The 17,486-nt window shown below is 41.0% G+C and overlaps 2 protein-coding genes across 4 annotated transcripts in view; both read left to right on the top strand.

The window, feature by feature from the left end:
• Positions 1 to 5,991, top strand: part of fndc3a (fibronectin type III domain containing 3A) — a 47,549-nt gene extending 41,558 nt beyond the window's left edge. For all 3 annotated transcript variants that reach the window (XM_013911592.1, XM_013911593.1, XM_013911594.1), the window contains 5 exons: positions 609 to 955; positions 1,497 to 1,706; positions 2,001 to 2,167; positions 3,767 to 3,891; positions 4,845 to 5,991. In XM_013911592.1, coding sequence (XP_013767046.1) covers positions 609 to 955; positions 1,497 to 1,706; positions 2,001 to 2,167; positions 3,767 to 3,891; positions 4,845 to 5,168 — 1,173 coding nt within the window. In that variant the 3' untranslated portion in view covers positions 5,169 to 5,991. The remainder of the gene's footprint in view (positions 1 to 608; positions 956 to 1,496; positions 1,707 to 2,000; positions 2,168 to 3,766; positions 3,892 to 4,844) is intronic.
• A 4,638-nt stretch (positions 5,992 to 10,629) lies between these two features.
• On the top strand, positions 10,630 to 14,201 carry mlnr (motilin receptor). The gene is made up of 2 exons (XM_005735965.1): positions 10,630 to 11,395; positions 13,894 to 14,201. Exons 1-2 carry the CDS (start codon positions 10,630 to 10,632, stop codon positions 14,199 to 14,201), a joined length of 1,074 nt encoding a protein of 357 aa, XP_005736022.1.
• The last annotated feature ends 3,285 nt before the right edge of the window (positions 14,202 to 17,486 follow it).

Raw genomic sequence — 17,486 nt, 5'->3', positions numbered from 1 at the left:
TTTTTTTTTCCAGTCTTCACCATGGTTAAAATAAAAGTCTAAAGCAGAATTATACATCATCTTTCACTATATAAAGACTATTATGCTATCTTATGACCTTATTTAAGTGTGATATATTCTCTGAGAATCTCATAATAATCCGAAGGACTCCCAGTGAAATGAATAATTTTAACTTTAATTTAATTTGAGAACATAAAGCTGACTAGGCCAGCACAGTAGGAAATATCTGAAACAGTTCTGCATCAGTTCCCTTATCCTTTGAGACACCACTTTCTGCCGGAGTGGAATAGTTCTTTTCAGGTTTTTTGGGGGGTTTTTTTGTGTGTGGGGGGGGTGGGTTTTTTTTAATGTCAGTACTTGTAATAATTTCTGCAGCGTTACTAAATGTCATCATTTGAGGTTTTCTCCAATTTTGTGGATGTTATCATTTGGATAGTTGTTTGGTGCATTTAATTTTTAGCATATTCTTGACTGAAGAGTAAAATTGTTTACGTTTACATTGGAACTCCATCTTGTGGTCAAACGTTAATGCTGCACAGGTGTTCTTCCATACCACAAGTGGTACTTGATATCAACTTCTTGGGCGCACTCTTGTTTCTTGTTAATAGGCTGTGAACGTGGCTGGTGTGGGTCCCTTCAGCGAGGCAGTGTTTTGCCTGACGCCCTGCACTGTGCCTGCTGCTGTCAGCAACATATACGTGCTCAAAGAGTCTGAGCTGCGAAGTTACGATACTCCAGTGGATGCGGATGAAGATGAGGATGAGGAGGAGAGTGAGTCCCGGCCACAGCCGGTCTACTCTCCGTCCACCTGCCTGGGTATTTGCTGGGACCCTCCATGCGATCACGGCTCTGAGATCAATTCCTACCTGATTGACATTGGAGAGCGACAACCTATTGTTGTTGGTCCGGTCACCAAACACGTCATCCAAAATCTACAGCCTGACACCAGCTACAGGTTGGTGCAAGTTTTAAAGGTAGCATCGTAGTTATGCTACACCACTAAGAACTTTCCAGATGTAAGGCAGAAAGAGCAGTTTTTAAATTATGTTTCTGTGCTCATGCGGAATAACATGTGATACAAATTGGACACGCCATGCTTTTAGATTCACTTGGTCTGTGATGCTTTGTTCCAAAAGATGTCAAAGGGGACAACTTGGGCAGATGTAATTGGTTACATCTGTAAACCTTGTCTATTGTGAAGAGGGCTGGCAGCTGTTTAGAAAGCAGTTGGGTTCCAGACGAGACATCAAACATTTTTTGTTGGCTGGATATTTGAATGTGTTTTATTATTCTAAACGAGACAGAAATACTGACAGAGTTCATGGATTAACATTTTAAGAGGGACTGAGATGAATGAATTTGTTGTCAACTTTTAGTGAATTTGTACAGAAAATGTAAAATCAAGGACATAAAGGTCCTCTGGTTGTCACTGCAGTGTTTTACAACACCTTTCCAGCTCTCTGGTGTCATGTCTTCTTCTTCTTCTTCTTCTTCAGGATTCGAATCCAAGCCCTTAATAGCCTGGGAGCAGGCCCCTTTAGTCACACCTTTAAGCTGAAGACAAAGCCCCTGCCCCCACAGCCCCCCCGCTTGGAGTGCACCGCCTTCAGCCACCAGACCCTCAGGCTCAAGTGGGGTGACGGCCCAGCCAAAGCCACCTCAGATGCCCTTCAGTATCAGCTGCACATGGGGGACAAGAATGGCAGGTTAGTCGGTCATTATTCAGGTGGGAGAAAGCGATCTGACAAGAGATAAACCAATAAGAAGGGAGACTGGAGTTTGAGCAAAAGCTGCAGATAACTGTATTCAGGAGGGCGGGGTGATTGAAAATAAAGCAGCAGACAAATTGCGTTGGAAGCTGAAGGAGACAGGAACTGATGATATGCCTTTTGCCACTCTGTAGTTTCAGATAGAGAAGTCACTCATGCCGTTTGCTTTTTCTAATATTTATCCTTTGCTCATTAAATCCTTTCTCTTTTTCCATGTTCCTGTCATTGCAGATTTATATCCTTGTATAAAGGACCATGCCACACACACAAAGTCCAGAGGCTTAATGAGTCTACCTCTTACACGTTCCGCATCCAGGCCTTTAATGAGGCGGGCGAAGGGCCCTTCTCCAATGTTTACACATTCACTACCCCACGTTCTCCTCCAGCTCCTCTGAAAGGTACAGTGCCACATTTTTTTCTTTCTGTCCTAAGCATTAAACAGTTCCTACTATCTTTACAGACACTCACTGCTTGACACTGTGTGCTCATCCTTTAACCTGAGGTGACCCAAACTTGACTTGCATTTGAGTTAGACCAAACTGCCAGAGATTCACTCGCCTGCTCTCATCAAAAGTCGTGTAGATCAGCTCTGTGGTCTGGTCTCTGCCAGCCTCTGCAGAGCCTCTTTTGATCCTACGCGTTGAAGTCAGTAATGAGGATGTAGGCTTTATTCTCAGTGCGGCACCTCTTTTGAATCAAGCAGTCATGTGCCAGATTGTCAGTGTTACTCAACACTGCTGGTCTCCCCACACAGTGAAGTGGACTCTCAAATATAGACAGTTTGAATTTAGACAAGCCATTTCAGCATTGAGTTTAACGTCTGATATCACAAAGGCACAAAAGACTAAAATGCTACTTGCCGCTCCATCTCTTCACGCATTACCAGGCCACTTTCAACCAGTCCAGTACAACCACGTATTTTTTATTGTTTTTGCTCAAATTGCCACCTACCTAAGGAACAGCGTGACTCACAGTTAGGTACTCTGCTAATGGGGGAACAATCACATTAAGTTCTCTAAAATGCACTTTTTTTAATCCATCAGCTTGAGTCACTGTTCATATAAAAGCAAGTACTCTTGTATTAAAGCTAGGAGTGTCTGAAGAAGCTCCATTTTCAGAAATCCCCCAAAGCTCGCATTCAAAGTGGGAGTTTACTTCATGTTTGAAAAGTGTTTGGGAACTTTGATGTCTCTTACTATTTTGTCAACAAAGCTACATCCCGTTATTTTGCAGAATACGCATTATGCGGGGTTCACTTCAAATGGTGTTTTGGTTACTTTAATCCAGAGAAGCCTTTTTACACATCTCCATTGCAGTAATGTACCACCCTTCAAAGGGAATCTAAGATAAATAGCAGTTCAGTTTACCTGTGTTTAAATGAAGCCATTTTAGCCTGGATATAACCACCGGTAGCGTTTTAGATGTTGAGTAGCCAGAATTGACCGTGTTTGGACCTGAGGGAGGACTTGGATCAGTGTGCAAAGCAGGCTACTGTGCTAATTGCAAACACACATGGCTGCTAACTAGTGTTAAGTAACACACTAATAAAATACCAGATTTTAATCTTCAAAACTCAAGTGCAATTTGTTGCAGACTTCTTGGACAGGCACACAGCAAGACTGCATTTATTGATTATTGGTTAGATATTTCACTCACATTAAAGTTGCCATCAAGGGGAAACTGTGTCAGGCTCTAAACATGTATTTAAATGCTCTAAATCTGGCCATTTAACATGGGAGTCCATGTGGATTGACTGCAGTGTTTGATATTTTAGCACTGGCCTAATTTTTTTTGATGCAGAGGGTGTTGCATGTGTGTACCTTTCTAATGCTGTCAGTGATGTTTTGTTGTTTTTTTTGTAGTTGGGTTTTTTGTGGGGGTTTTTTTTACATTTCTATTAGTCTATTTTAAAGCAGTTAAATAAGTAGTCGCCTGTATTGCTTGTCTTCATCACAGCTCATTTTTTCCCCTCTTTCATTTCCAACTTCACCCTCCAGCCCCTAAAGTGGAGCGTCTGGATGATAACTCCTGCGAAGTCACGTGGGAGGCCCTGCCGCCTATGAAGGGGGACCCAGTAATCTACAGCTTGCAGTGTATGATAGGAAATTCAGATTTTAAACAGGTACAGATGTTGTCGTGTTAAGGTTTTGTACCCCTCCTTTGTGTTTTATGTCCTTCTGTGTTAGCTTCATGTGACCCACCATTCATCACAGTGGCCTTTTTCTATGCAGAGTGGGATACAGATGGATCCCAGGGCCTTGATGCTTTTGCTGTGGCTTTGCAGCACTCTGTATTACTCACTGCTGGCTTTAAATTGCCCATTATGCAAAGGTCATTGATCCATGAGGTATACCAGGTGTCTAACCCCTGCCACCACATTCATCCCTCTCAATGGCCTGTGGCCATGTTAACATGAAATAATGGTCTCTGCAGGCTTATGCTAATCTCACCACATCATATATGGCAATTGAATCGGGACGCTGAAATATATGGCTACCATCCCCCTTTGTTTCCCTCTTTGTTAGTCTTGGTGGCTTGGATTCAAAGCCCATATTTAAGAAAGTAATTTTTGTATCACTGCTAGTTTGACATCCAGTATTTAAATAACACTGCTCATATCCTCCTCCTGTAATTTTGTGTGCAATTGTTTTTAATTTTGATTTTATGTGGTGGGCTTAATTAAAGTTTAGGCTTCAAATGAAACATTTGTTCACTCATTAAAGAGAATCAAAGAAAGTGTCACTACGGCAACCAAGCAGATCAGGTTCACGAGGTCCTCTAAAAACTTGTGGGTGTGTCAGCTGGACAGACGGCTGAGGCAGATGGCTTTCCACGTCTTCCAAGGCGAAAAAACAGGACAAGTCTAATGAAAATAATCAAAAATACTCTGTCAACTGGAAAAATAATAAAAGTTAAAAGAGATACAAGTGTATTTTCATTATTTCTGTCACTGAAGTTACTCAGAAGCAGTAAGAAAGATGAATTTTCATCTTCATTGTTCAGTACAGCTTCTTGCTTCATGTTTTCTATAATTTTATATACTATTTTTAATCTCTTCCTCTCTCCTGTTCTCAGGCTTACAAAGGCTCTGCCACAACCTTCCATGTTCAGAACCTGCAGCCCAACAGTGACTATCGTTTCCGAGTATGTGCTATCAGGCAGTGCCAGGACGCCCCGGAGCTGAGCGGTCCCTACAGCCCCACGGTGACCCTCTCCTCCCAGCGGAATGATGCGGCGCTGGCCAGCAGCGCGGTCAGCTCAGGATCCAGGATCGGCACAGAGTCCACCCGAGCCAGACAGAGCCTGAGCGACGAGCAGTGCGCTTTCCTCATCCTCATGGTTTTTGCCGTCATCGCCATCCTCATCGCTTTTGTCATCCAATATTTTGTCATTAAATGAGCAGTCTGCACCCCCCAGCTTCAGGGTTATAGCTTTACTCTTCCCTGCCCCCTCTGTCTCTCTGTTGTTTTGTATTCTTTATTTTGTACTTACTATTCTCCAGTTTCAACGGAGTAATTGCATTAGCCGAACTGGGGCGCAGCAGGAGGATGGGCGGGTGAGTGGGCGCTAAATGGAAGTTATAAATTGAGGATGTAACGTCTCATTTGGCACCTGTGATACCTTCCTGACTCTCCTTCCTCTGTCTCCCCGCTCCAAGGTTGTGGTATCTGTTGAGTCCAAATGTCTAATCCATCACGATTAGCTTCCTGTGCAAAAGGAACTCAGAAAGCATAGGGATAGGGTTTGCTTTGGGGAAGGGCTGGGGAGAAGTGGCGCATATATATATATATATATAAAAATGTATAGAAATAGTCATTATTTATATTTCCATTTAAGTGTCCAGTAAGAAACAGTTTTTTGATAGATGTGTTCCAAAAATAGTCTGTAGGTGTAAACCTATGTGCTATTTGATCCTGGGACCTGGTGGGCCAGTGTTTGCACAGTGAGGTGTGTCCAGATGTGTTTACTGTATGTAGTTTGTGCCACTGCGGTACACGGCTGGGAGGGCCTCAGGGCCACACGAAGGGACGTGATTCCCCATGCTGGAGTTTGTTCGAGAAGTCTAGGGAAAGAAGAATCTGAAGAGTTAACCTTGTTCACATTAGTAGGACGTTCATTTAGCACTTTCCAACCTTTTTGATGTTCAGAATGTTTAAGGATGCAAAAATGACTGGAGAAATGTTAGTATATTTTTGTACAGTGAAGATCTGTAAGTTTGAGGGGGAAAAAATGCTCAGTATAAAGTTAGAAAACAAAAACCAAACTAACAGTGAATTCTAATTATTTTTACTATCATATAGTTATATTGTAGCTTGTTTTTACAATCATGCAGCTGCTTTACTCTGAGATATTGTTGTTCAGCACAAAAAATGTATGCTTTCTCGTATGTTCTGTTTTATTTCGTTCTCCCCGGTAATTGATTTTGCACCTTAGTGAAAGAAAACCTAGACTGACTGCGTCTTGGTCTTGTGATGCATTTTATAGAACACACTTTGAGATTGTGAAAGCCCTTCATGTGTTTTGGGTGTTTTTAAAAGTTGTTGAATCACATGACATGTCACTGAAACAGCTAATCAGCAAAAATGAAAAAAAAAAATAAATAAATAAAAAAAGGATTTAAAAAAAGAAAACCAGAGGGAAAAATATCACAAGTTGTTTCAGAGGCCTTAATTGGAGAGGGAAAAAACTTTGGGAGATTTTTTTTTCTTTTTCTTAATTTCTCTTCAGTTCTTATGGTTTTCTTTTAGTGTTAGAAAACACTACAATGTGTTTCATTTTACTTTTGCAAAATTCATTTGGTGTTTAGTAAACATGTATAATCATGAGAGAAATGGAAAGTAGTTGTATGTATTAAATTTATTTTGGTTTCTGTTTTTTCAAGTCATACATGTGTGAAGTATATTTTTTTATGATATTGAAGTAATATAAGTTAATACTCTCCAGAACATTAAAAGAAGAAAAAAATCCTGTCATGAATCATTGAAAGCTGAAACAAAATGTGTTATCATGTACTTCCTGTGAATCTAAATTTGCCTTTTCTCTGTGTGTTAAGTATTTCTAACAGGTTGCTAAGCTGAGTTTTCAGTGGTAATCTGGCTGTAGAGTCTAGTGATTGGTTTTGGGCAGATAACTGCTGTTGCAACTTTCAAAATGAAATGCAGGTACCTTGCAAAACATCCTGGATAATTACATGATTTGGTCCTTAAGACATTCTGTAAATGTCTCCTCTTTGTCATTTAAAAAAAAAGAAAAAAAGATTCAAAATTCCTATTTTTGATAGCAATTGCAAAGCGTGCCATTTTAACACCTCTTCACCCGGGGGCTTACTACCTTTGGCTGGGGAGATTAACAAAATGCTACAAAAATGAGTAAAATATGCACAAAACAGACCATTTTTATGTAATTTTAATGTTTGCAGTTACCTCATACACCGTACATTCCAAAATGAAAATTTGTTATACTATACATACTACCAGACATATCACTTTACAATGTTCGTTATGGGAAAAATGTATAATCATAGATATGTATCTAAAGTGTATCTGTATAGTCATGATATCTACAAAGGATCCATGCACAATAAAAGATTTATAATTCTTTGTCCTGCTTCAAGTTTGTACATGTGAGTGTTTGATTACCTATTTGTGCACAACATGACTTTGGCAGCACTTGTTTCTGAACAACTGGCTTGTGTTTGAGGGAGGGAAAGAGCACCTCAACACCCTTCTTTATATCTCCTGATGGTTATAAAAATTTGATCAGTAAAGAACTGCTGCTTCTCTGGTGGTAAGGGTGAAAATCTAAATTTCAATGCTGTTCTAGCCACATCAAAAAAGAAGCAGAATTATGGGAAAAGCTATAAGGGACTATATTTAGATTGCTATACCCTCCTTAGTGGCTGAATAGTGTAGTGGTTAATATATTCACTGGTTAGAGGCCTGGATGACACACCAATCCCTAGGAGGGTTGCATCAGAAAGGACAAAAAAAAAAAAGCCCAAACAAACGTGGATCCATCCACTGTAGCAACACCTTGTGAGTGAGCGATCAGTCAAAATAACAGTTCAGACTCCTCCTTTTGCCTTAAACTGCCTGAATTCTTAGTGGCATCGATCCAACAAAATGCTGGAAACAATCCTCGTGAGATTTTGGCCCATTCTAACATCATCACACAGTTGGTGCAGATTTGTTGGATCTCCTATTTCAATGCATCCCAAAGGAGCTTTATTAAATTGGGGTCTGGTGACTGTGAGGCAATTTGAGTACACAAACTCCTTTTCACATTCACAAAACCAGATTCGGGTTGTTTGAGGTTTGTGACATGGCACATTGTCTCTGTGGAAACAGCCATTAGAAGATTACAGCTACACTGTGGTTATAAATAAAAGGGTGTGCTCATCAGTGAAACTCTGGTGGGCTGTGGCATTTAAAAGATTCTCACTTGGCACTAAGGAACTCAAAATATGCCACGAAAACATTCCCCACACCATAGCACAAATTCTGACCTGAATGTTGCAGCAGAAACTAAAACGTCACCATTCGATGTTTTTCTAGCCTTTTATCATCCAGTTTTGTGAGTCTTTGTAAATTGTAGCTTTTCTATTCTTAGCTGCTGTAGCCCATCTCCTTCAAGATGTGACACGCTGTGCATTCAGGGATGTTTTTCTGCATACTTTAGCTGTAGTAAGTGATTATTTGAGTTACTGTGGCCTTCCTGTCAGCTAGAAGCAGTCTGGCCATTCTTCTCTGACCTCTGACAAGGCATTTTGCCCAGAGAGCTGCAACTCACTGCTTATACCCGCTTCTCTTTCTTTTATCATCCTCTGTAAACCCCAGATGTAATTGTGTGAGAAAATTCCAGTAGACCAGCAGTTTTTAAAATACAGACCAGCTCATCTGGCGCCAACAATAATGCCACATTTCAACCACTAAAATCACATTTCTCCCCTATTCAGATACTCAGTTTGAACTTTAGCACCTCAGTGCCAAAATGCATTGAGATTGTGGCATGTGATTGGCTGATTAACATCTCTAATGAAATGGCTGGCAACGGTATTTACAGCTAAATATAAAAACAGAAAAGATTAAAAAGATTAAAAGATTACAAGTTTATTAACATTCTTCAACGTCCTGATTTTTTTATGTTTATAATTCTATCGTATAAACATCATAAAATATAATAATAGGGACACTGAAGCTCAGTCTAGTGTGTGAAGTTGTGGACATGGGGGACTTTTTGTTCTCTGCACAAACCTACCTAAACAATACAACTAAAAATGGCGTAATTAATGAAGGCGAAAGCGTGCTTACTCATCTCGGTTGCCGCATTGTGGACAACATTGGCTGCTGTTGAAAGATGGATTGGAAACCCTTTCAAAACAAGCAAACGAGGCCTCCCTGTGACAGCGCAAACAATGATAGAGGAGAGAGCTTCACACTGACCCTTTCTTAGGTCCGACTGGTTCATCTGGTCATGGGCCAGCTCAGTGTAAACACACAAATACACCCTTGTGTCAGTGTGTCTCTTTTCTGAAAGGTTCGTCGAGTTGTAATGGATGTGGTGGCTGTGAACCAACAGAGCGAAGCAGCGTGGGGATAAATGTTAGCTTGGAAGAAATATCAGAAAACCGGTGTTTCAGGAAGTGAAAGTACCCCTCTGCTCTCATGTCTGCAATTAACTTCTGGAATGTAATTTTCCACAAGAATCAGGACAGTTCAATTCACATAGAGGTAGCAGTTTTCTAATATTCATACTTATCAGCACTCTCCAAAGCCTTGAAACGCTCTCTAAACCTTATGGATTAGTGGGACGTGGAGTCAAGAACTGAGGTCAATACCCTCTGGAGGTCACCCCAAGTTAAACTTTTGATTCTTCTATTAAAAATCCTAACTAAGCAGAAAAGTCAAAGAAGAAAAACCCTTCGCTGTCCCTTCTTCACCTTCGTTGTTGAAGTTTAAGGTTTGTTAGAACAAGCCTGAGATGATACCTAACTCAGAGAAAGATGGGGCTGGTGGACAGCGGAGAAGATAAAGAACATATTTGTCAGTCACTACTTCCAAACAGCTCAGCAAACGCACACTGACTGTCGCATGAATCATTGAATTAAGAGCAATTTTTATATGTTTATGTCTTGTGGGTTGATGTTCAATCCAGAATAATATCATCCTCCGTCTTTTGCCTTTTACCATCATCTGTCCTGTTGTCATTTGATTATAAAGATTACCCAGGCACACACACACAAACAACAGACACCCATGCTGTTACTCCTGGACTCCTGAGGGTGCTGTGGAGGAGGAGCTCCTTTCTTCATCTCTCACAGCTCAACCAGTTATTGAGCACCAGGACAGGCTCTGCCACTTCAATGCAAACCTCCTGCCACCGCTGCTCTCCTTCGGCTCACACAGAACCACAACAGGGACTGCAAAAAGTTTCAACTTTGAAAGATCTCTCCATTTGCGAGGTAACAGCACCAGCAAAAATCTATTTTGCACCATTAAGTTTCCTTTTAAGGTTTAATGCATCGTACTAGTTGGTTTGCATGACTTACTATAACCTGCAGTGCTTTATTTATTATGTTGTTTTGCGTAAATCTTGTATTTATTTTTGTTAGAGTTTAGTTTTATATTTTTCATTGACATGCGGTGCAATGCTTAAAATCAGTCTGTGTCGTTGTGGCATTTTTATTATGTGCAGTGAGTTTATTTATGATTTATCCAAATTCAGTATTCATATTATGTCTGCAGTAATGAAAAGTCTACGGCATTTGGTTTGGTTCTTTAATATGTCATTTTTGTCTTGTCAGTGGGTCCCTGAAACCAGATTTTTGATCTTTACTGTGCCAGCACCTAATGAAATTGGCATGCCCTGGTCAAGACCTCATGCTGGTGGAGCAGAGGACATGGACAACATAGATGACCACCACTACGAGGGTTCCCTGTTCCCCACCTCCACCCTCATCCCCGTCACTGTCATCTGCATCCTTATTTTCATTGTCGGGGTGACAGGCAATACCATGACCATCCTCATCATCCAGCGCTTCAAGGACATGAAGACTACCACCAACCTCTATCTGTCCAGCATGGCAGTTTCTGACCTCATCATCTTCCTGTGCCTGCCATTTGATCTGTACCGCCTGTGGAAGTATGTGCCCTGGCTTTTTGGGGAAGTCGTGTGCCGCTTATATCACTACATCTTTGAGGGCTGCACTTCGGCCACGATCCTTCACATCACGGCACTGAGCGTCGAGCGCTATCTGGCCATCAGCTTCCCCCTCCGAAGCAAGGCGGTGGTGACCAGACGCAGGGTCCAGTACATCATCTTTGCCCTGTGGGGTTTCGCCTTGGTCTCTGCAGCTCCCACGCTCTTCTTGGTAGGGGTCGAGTATGACAACGAAACACACCCAGATTACAACACGGGGCAGTGCAAGCACACCAACTACGCCATCATCTCGGGAAAGCTGCACATCATGCTCTGGGTGTCCACCACATACTTTTTCTGCCCAATGCTCTGCCTCATCTTTCTCTATGGCTCCATCGGGTGCAAGTTATGGAAGAGCAAAAATGACCTGCAAGGCCCCTGTGCGCTGGCCCGAGAGAGGCCACACAGACAAACAGTCAAGATCCTGGGTGAGTAAGAACATTTGCACTAATGCAGAAAGTATATATCTCTGGTATGCTGAATCCCAGCAGAGCACGCACATTTTTACAGGTTTTAAAAGTGTCACATTTTGTACATCAGAGAGATTTTTAAGAATTAGACAGCCACCTGTTCCAGCACTGTGACTCAGTCTCACATTTGCCATCTGCAGATAAACGTTTAAATAATAATTATCACTGATTTCGCACAAAACGGTGGCATTTAATGTATTCCATGATCTTCATATTCTGCTTTATCTGCAATAGTATATAAAGGTGTTTGAATTTCAATTACGAAACATGTAAAAATCATTGTCTAGAGCCAACAACAGGGCAAAACAGCCTGAAGTAACTGTCTCCAAATCATTTAAAAACTCATTTAAATGAGACCAGCTCCTTAACTTTTTGTTGATTTTACAGCTGATTACAGGAGGAGGGAGCTGCTCTTTTTTCCAAATTCAGTGTAACCTTTCAGGACAGACAAGAAAACAAAAAAAACCCCAACACTTTTTTCAGGAAGGCATCAGTTTATATCATCAGTCTCCCTTTTTATTGCTGCTGAGGCCAAACAGCAGACACATTGGACACGTCTGAATTCAGGTTTTCTCTTTTCCTGCACTGCCTTTGCCACAGCATTTGCCGCACATGTCGGTGAACTGATTTAAAAGCCAGTAGTTTCACCTTAAAAATATATCATTTGCTCTTGTTTTACTTCTGTCTTGATCAATAAAAAGCTGGTTCCATGTGTGCTGCTGTTGATACCAGCTGGTTAATTACTCTATTTTGTCTGGAGCTAATCACGTCCTGCCACTGCAAATATATTTGCTTTAATTTGCAGTTCTGGTAGACTGTGCAGGAAACTGTTTTACAGTTAAAGACCCGGGCCAGGCCTGTCCACATTAACTAAATGTTTAATCATGGTGTATGTATTAGGATATAAATGCTGTTCATTAGCTGAGCATACACTGTGCAGAGCTCACGTCATCAAACACAATGCCATTTGTATCCACTGAATCCCAAATTGGACTGTCACCATGAGGGACCTGCATGAATCAGCCTTATTGGAAAATTCCATGCAAGGTTTTTTTTTTTCATTTTTTAACATCTCAGGAGTCTCACACTAAATCTACAATTAATGTCTTACATTTATGGATAACTGTCATTGTTAATTTAGGAATATTTAGGCCGATGTGAGCTACATCCGCTTCTATTTTTATTATTGAACAAACAATCACGGTCTTCACAGAAATTGCTCCACCATTACAAGTTTATAGTAATTTATTCTGCAGGGGCTTCGTGATCAATACTGGTGACTCAGTGATTACCTCACCCACTGTTTCTGACTTTGCTCTTTGCTGGATGTGTGGCGTGTTTTCTTCTCGGCAAAGCTTTCTGCTGCATATGCGCTCTAATTGGCCTGCTTACGTAAAAATGTGACTTCATTGTTGGAGCCAATTACAGTCTCCAGTCACTTCAGGGAAGAAGGAGAGAAGCTCTTTTGATTTAGCTGTAATTGCCGCTGGTCATTAACAAATGTCAAGGGTAAGCGTAGACCACAGATCTGAGAATACTTAAAGATCCCGAAAACCAATTTTCTTAATCAGCTTCTCGTTATAAATGAGCTCAACATGAACACAATTTAATTACTCCAAGTAAGTTGGATACATTTTTTGCCACTCGAGTTTTCTATATTTGTGTGTACTATTTCTATTTTGGTCTTCTGAAAAAAAGGCTTTGCTGTAACACGTCAGATATATCAGTGCACCAATCTGAAATGATTGCTGCCATTCATAAAATCTGATCCAACTACTCCCACACAATGAAGCAGAGTAGCTGAGTGTTATGAGAATTTTACTATTTTTAGAACTAAAGATGTTTTTTGTTCCCTTTTCCAATCACATATTTAAGTTTTGCTCATTCATTCACAAATATTCAAGGAGTCTATTCATACCTGCTAATATCTTCATGTCTCTTGTGTATTGGGCAGGAATCAGAAAACAAACGGAAGCATAGCTGTAAAAATAATTAACTAATAAACGCTGAAACTCTCTACCCACCCGGATACCAAAACAGATAATGTGCCAATGTGCTTTTTTTGTTGCCTTATTTTTTACTAAAGAAACACTGGATGCATATCTAAAGCAATGTTTTACAACACTCGTCTGGAACGCTCGGTTATTTGCTGAGACTTATGGAGACCCATAATGCTTCAGTAATGTTATGGCAAATCTTATCTGCAGGCAGTCATTAACGCTTGCCTGCGTATTAACCTCATCATCAGGACAAAACAGGAAGTTAGACTGCTGTATATAAATTAGTGTAAAATAAATCAGTATAACATCAACAAAATGTTTTTAACTGGTTTTTAAAGGAGTCCACAGTCAGCTAAAAATAACTGTAATAGGAGACAGTTCCTTAGTGCCAGCGATACCTGTCTGCTTATACAACTTTTATCAAACTAATTTATCCCTCCAAACTTTCTCTCTCAGTGGTAGTGGTGCTGGCCTTCATCATCTGCTGGCTGCCGTACCACATCGGCAGAAACCTCTTCGCCCAGGTGGACGACTACGAAACAGCCATGCTGAGCCAGAACTTCAACATGGCCTCCATGGTTCTCTGCTACCTTAGCGCCTCCATCAACCCCGTCGTCTATAACCTGATGTCTCGGAAGTACAGGGCCGCGGCCAAGCGGCTCTTCCTGCTGCACCAGCGGCCCAGGCAAGCCCGCGGTGGCCAGAGACAGCTCTGCGTAATAGATCACATCTCCACCCTGAATGAAAGCCTTACAGGGGTCTGAGAGGAGTCAACACATAATGAGCACTCACAAGCTTGTTTGACTTCACTGCCAGGGGGGAATCTGCAGGTCTCTTTAAAGTTCAGGGGGTTAGGAGTCGAGAAGGCTTGTAGAGGAGAAATGCTCTGTTTTTTTTCCATGGTGGAGGCAGGGGGTGACAGGGCTGAGCGCTCCACTGCGCTTCAATGCAAAAATCACATTTCTTACTTCTCAATGACATTCTGTTCACGGACACACGATGATGATGTTCTGCCATGTCGCATTATCATTTTTGTCAATTTACAGTCCATTTGCAGTCTTCCTGCCTTAGTCATACGCCCCTCATGCAGAAGTATTTACCTCTGCATTGTGCGCTGCTACACGTTTTTCTAGCTCTTTATTACACACATCATTTCAGCTCACAAGTACCGAGTAATCTCTCTTTGTTAATGACCAATGAAGGTTGCCACATCTGAATGTTCATGTGAAATTTTTAATTGTAGCTAACTATAGTCTGCTGTAAGATTTGTTTAATCAATGGTGAGTAACTGTTATCTTAATAAAAAAACAACAACAAAAAACAACAAAAACACAAAAAATGAAACCTATTAGCTGAGGGCTATTAGATGAGCAGATCTGACATTGTGTATGGAGTGTGTGTGTGTGTGTGTGTTAATAATGGAGCATACATTCGATAAAAGCAGATTAGTATGAAAATGGGGCACTTGCTGTCTGTGTGTGTGATACCACCTGAGTCTTGAGGCTTTGGGTCTGTGTACGTGCTGGTCATCACATGTAAGATGACGTGGCTATTATATTAAATGGACCCTGAGTTAGATTTACACTGGCAGGCAATGTCCCCACATCACCATATTCAAAGTAATGGCTGCTCTAAGTGCATTTCAAAGAGGAAAAAAGATATTAGGTTGTCAGCAGTAGCGGAGCTTATTGCTTTTATTGCTTCCACTTGCATAATCTTGGCACATTGTACAATTCTTCTTGGGGTTTTGGATTAGAAATGGCACACTTTTGTACCTCATACTCTGTGGAAAGAAAGGTAATGTCAAAGTTATATATTTCAACCTGAACAATGTCTTAAGCATAAAATAAACCCATTTTTATTCTTAGCTCTGTCTATCATACATCTTGTTCTCTAAAAGGAACTGTCATGATTTTGCCTATGAATCATCGGCCCTCGGTTTGTACAAATACAAAGAGACATAGTCGCTGTGGGCTGACTCATCCCCATGACACTTTTTTTTTCAGAGAACCATTCGTCTTTTAACCAGAGGAGCTGAAGCTGAACGACCTTATATCGCACAGACCATCGTGCCATCACCTGGGGAAAGATCAACAAGAGGCGCAGCTCCTCTGTCGGTTATTTTCTTTACTGATAATGAAGAGAGTAGATGTGAGTGGTTTGTTTGGAGCTGTCAACACCTCCCTGTGGCGTTCTTTACACCGCCTCAAATCACTCACAGACATATACAATTTCTTTGTTCTGATTCCACTTTTAAGGCTGCGATGTCTACTTCATCAGCAAACCTCGAACATTGTGCAAATATGTAAGTAGGGATTTGTCTGAATGGTTAATACAGAATAATACCTGACATTTCACCTTTAAGTAGAAATTAGATCATATGCTCTAATGGGGTGATATGGTACTATGAGGTCATTAAGATAAGATGGGGCCTGATTATTCAAGACCTTGTATGTGAGGAAGATCAGGATTTTAAAATTGATTCTGGACTTAACACGGAGCCAATATAGGAGAAATATGCTCTCTCTTTCTAGTCCCTGTCAGTACTCTTGCTGTAGCATTTTGGATCAGCTGATGGCTTTTCAGGGAGTTTTTAGGGCATCCTGGTAATAACGAATTACAGCAGCCTAAATGCATTTTTCTGTCTCAAATGGTAAAAGGTAAGGACCAGTAATTTAACAGAACACTCAAGTATATTTTAAACATCTATTTTCAATTTAGAATGACAAATTAAGCTATCATCTATATCTTTGGACTGTCAGAGGAAACCAGAGCAACCGCTGATGCAAGGTAAAACTCGATGTTGCATGCTGTAAGGGGAATCTGCCTCATTTGTAATTTGCAATTTCATGATACCAGTGACAGACATAATTTAAGGTAGTTTCCACCAGAAGGGGGAGCCAGAATATACTGCTCTTCAGACAGACAGTGTGTGAAAGCTATATGCAATTTCCAGCAATTTCCTGAGATTTAGATGGTTCTAAACTACATAAACAATGTTGTTTGAGTTAAGGGCTCCTGGTTTCCACCTTCGCCCTGTAAGAAATCTTTATCAGCTTCCCTTTTTACCTCATTTCCACAAATTATCAGCAATGCATTCACTTCCTGTTTGGCTCCCTATGCCTACTGACCTTTGCAGGAAAGCTGTGCAAAAATGGAGATTATTTAGGAGCAGGGTCTGCAGGACTAGTCTTTCCACAAAGCCTGCAGGGGCTCATTATCTTTCCTTCTGGCTTTCTTCCTAGGTAGACTGCTCCCTAATGCCATCTCTTTTTCTCCATGCACCTCCCCAAAGAGAAAGCTTTTGCCACCCCAAGCTGGCTGTGAGGTCAATCATCTGTACCCAAAAAATGTTCTCTCTGAAAGCTGCTATAATGGAGAGCCGAGGGAATTTGGTGACCAACAGTATTTGGGGGTGTTAGTCATTTTATCTTGTGTGAACATAAAAGCCTGAAATGGCTCGGGTAATTCAACCATTCACAATCATGTTTTGCTGCCATGACGAGCCAGACGGGTGGCAGTGCTACCCTCGTGCTCTTGTTGTCACAGCTGGGTGACAGTAACACAACAAACACAAATACGACTTTGCCTTTTACAAACCACCAAGCACTCCCACGACGCTTTAATGACAGTGATAACGAACCTTAATTTACTAATCACCTCATCTTCTAAAGCCTTTTGTAAACAGCCACCACTGTGTAATGAGCCATGTTCCATACAGAAGAGTCAATACTCTCCTTCTTTCTACAAATTAGGGTAGTTTCCTGCAATTTAGAGGCTGCAATTTTATAGACTTATAGACTTGATGTCTATTTAAGTGTCTAAAAAGTATTCAACATTTGGTCAACTGAGAGACTTTAGAGCACGGGTGTGAAATATGCCAGAAAATCTAATTCAGCCCACTTTACGGTGCTGCAAAATAATTTACTTTAACAAACTGCACTGATGTTCCTGGGGCTCAGGGGTTAATGTGGGATTTAGCAGGTGTGATAAGCTTAAGATCAGACGGAGCCGTGCAATGTAAGGAAAATAATTATTTAGGAATAAGT

Source organism: Pundamilia nyererei, unplaced genomic scaffold (genome assembly GCF_000239375.1).
Source record: "Pundamilia nyererei isolate P.nyererei 1_Seehausen unplaced genomic scaffold, PunNye1.0 scaffold00066, whole genome shotgun sequence".
Lineage (NCBI taxonomy): Eukaryota > Metazoa > Chordata > Actinopteri > Cichliformes > Cichlidae > Pundamilia > Pundamilia nyererei.
This window is presented reverse-complemented; position numbering and strand designations above follow the sequence as displayed.

What these genes read in the sequence shown, in the direction of transcription:
- mlnr (XM_005735965.1), top strand. Translation starts at nt 10,630, where the DNA reads ATGCCCTGGTCAAGACCTCATGCTGGTGGAGCAGAGGACATGGACAAC. An exon ending in ACAAACAGTCAAGATCCTGG is followed by an intron (nt 11,396 to 13,893) that starts GTGAGTAAGAAC and finishes TTTCTCTCTCAG; the next exon opens with TGGTAGTGGTGCTGGCCTTC.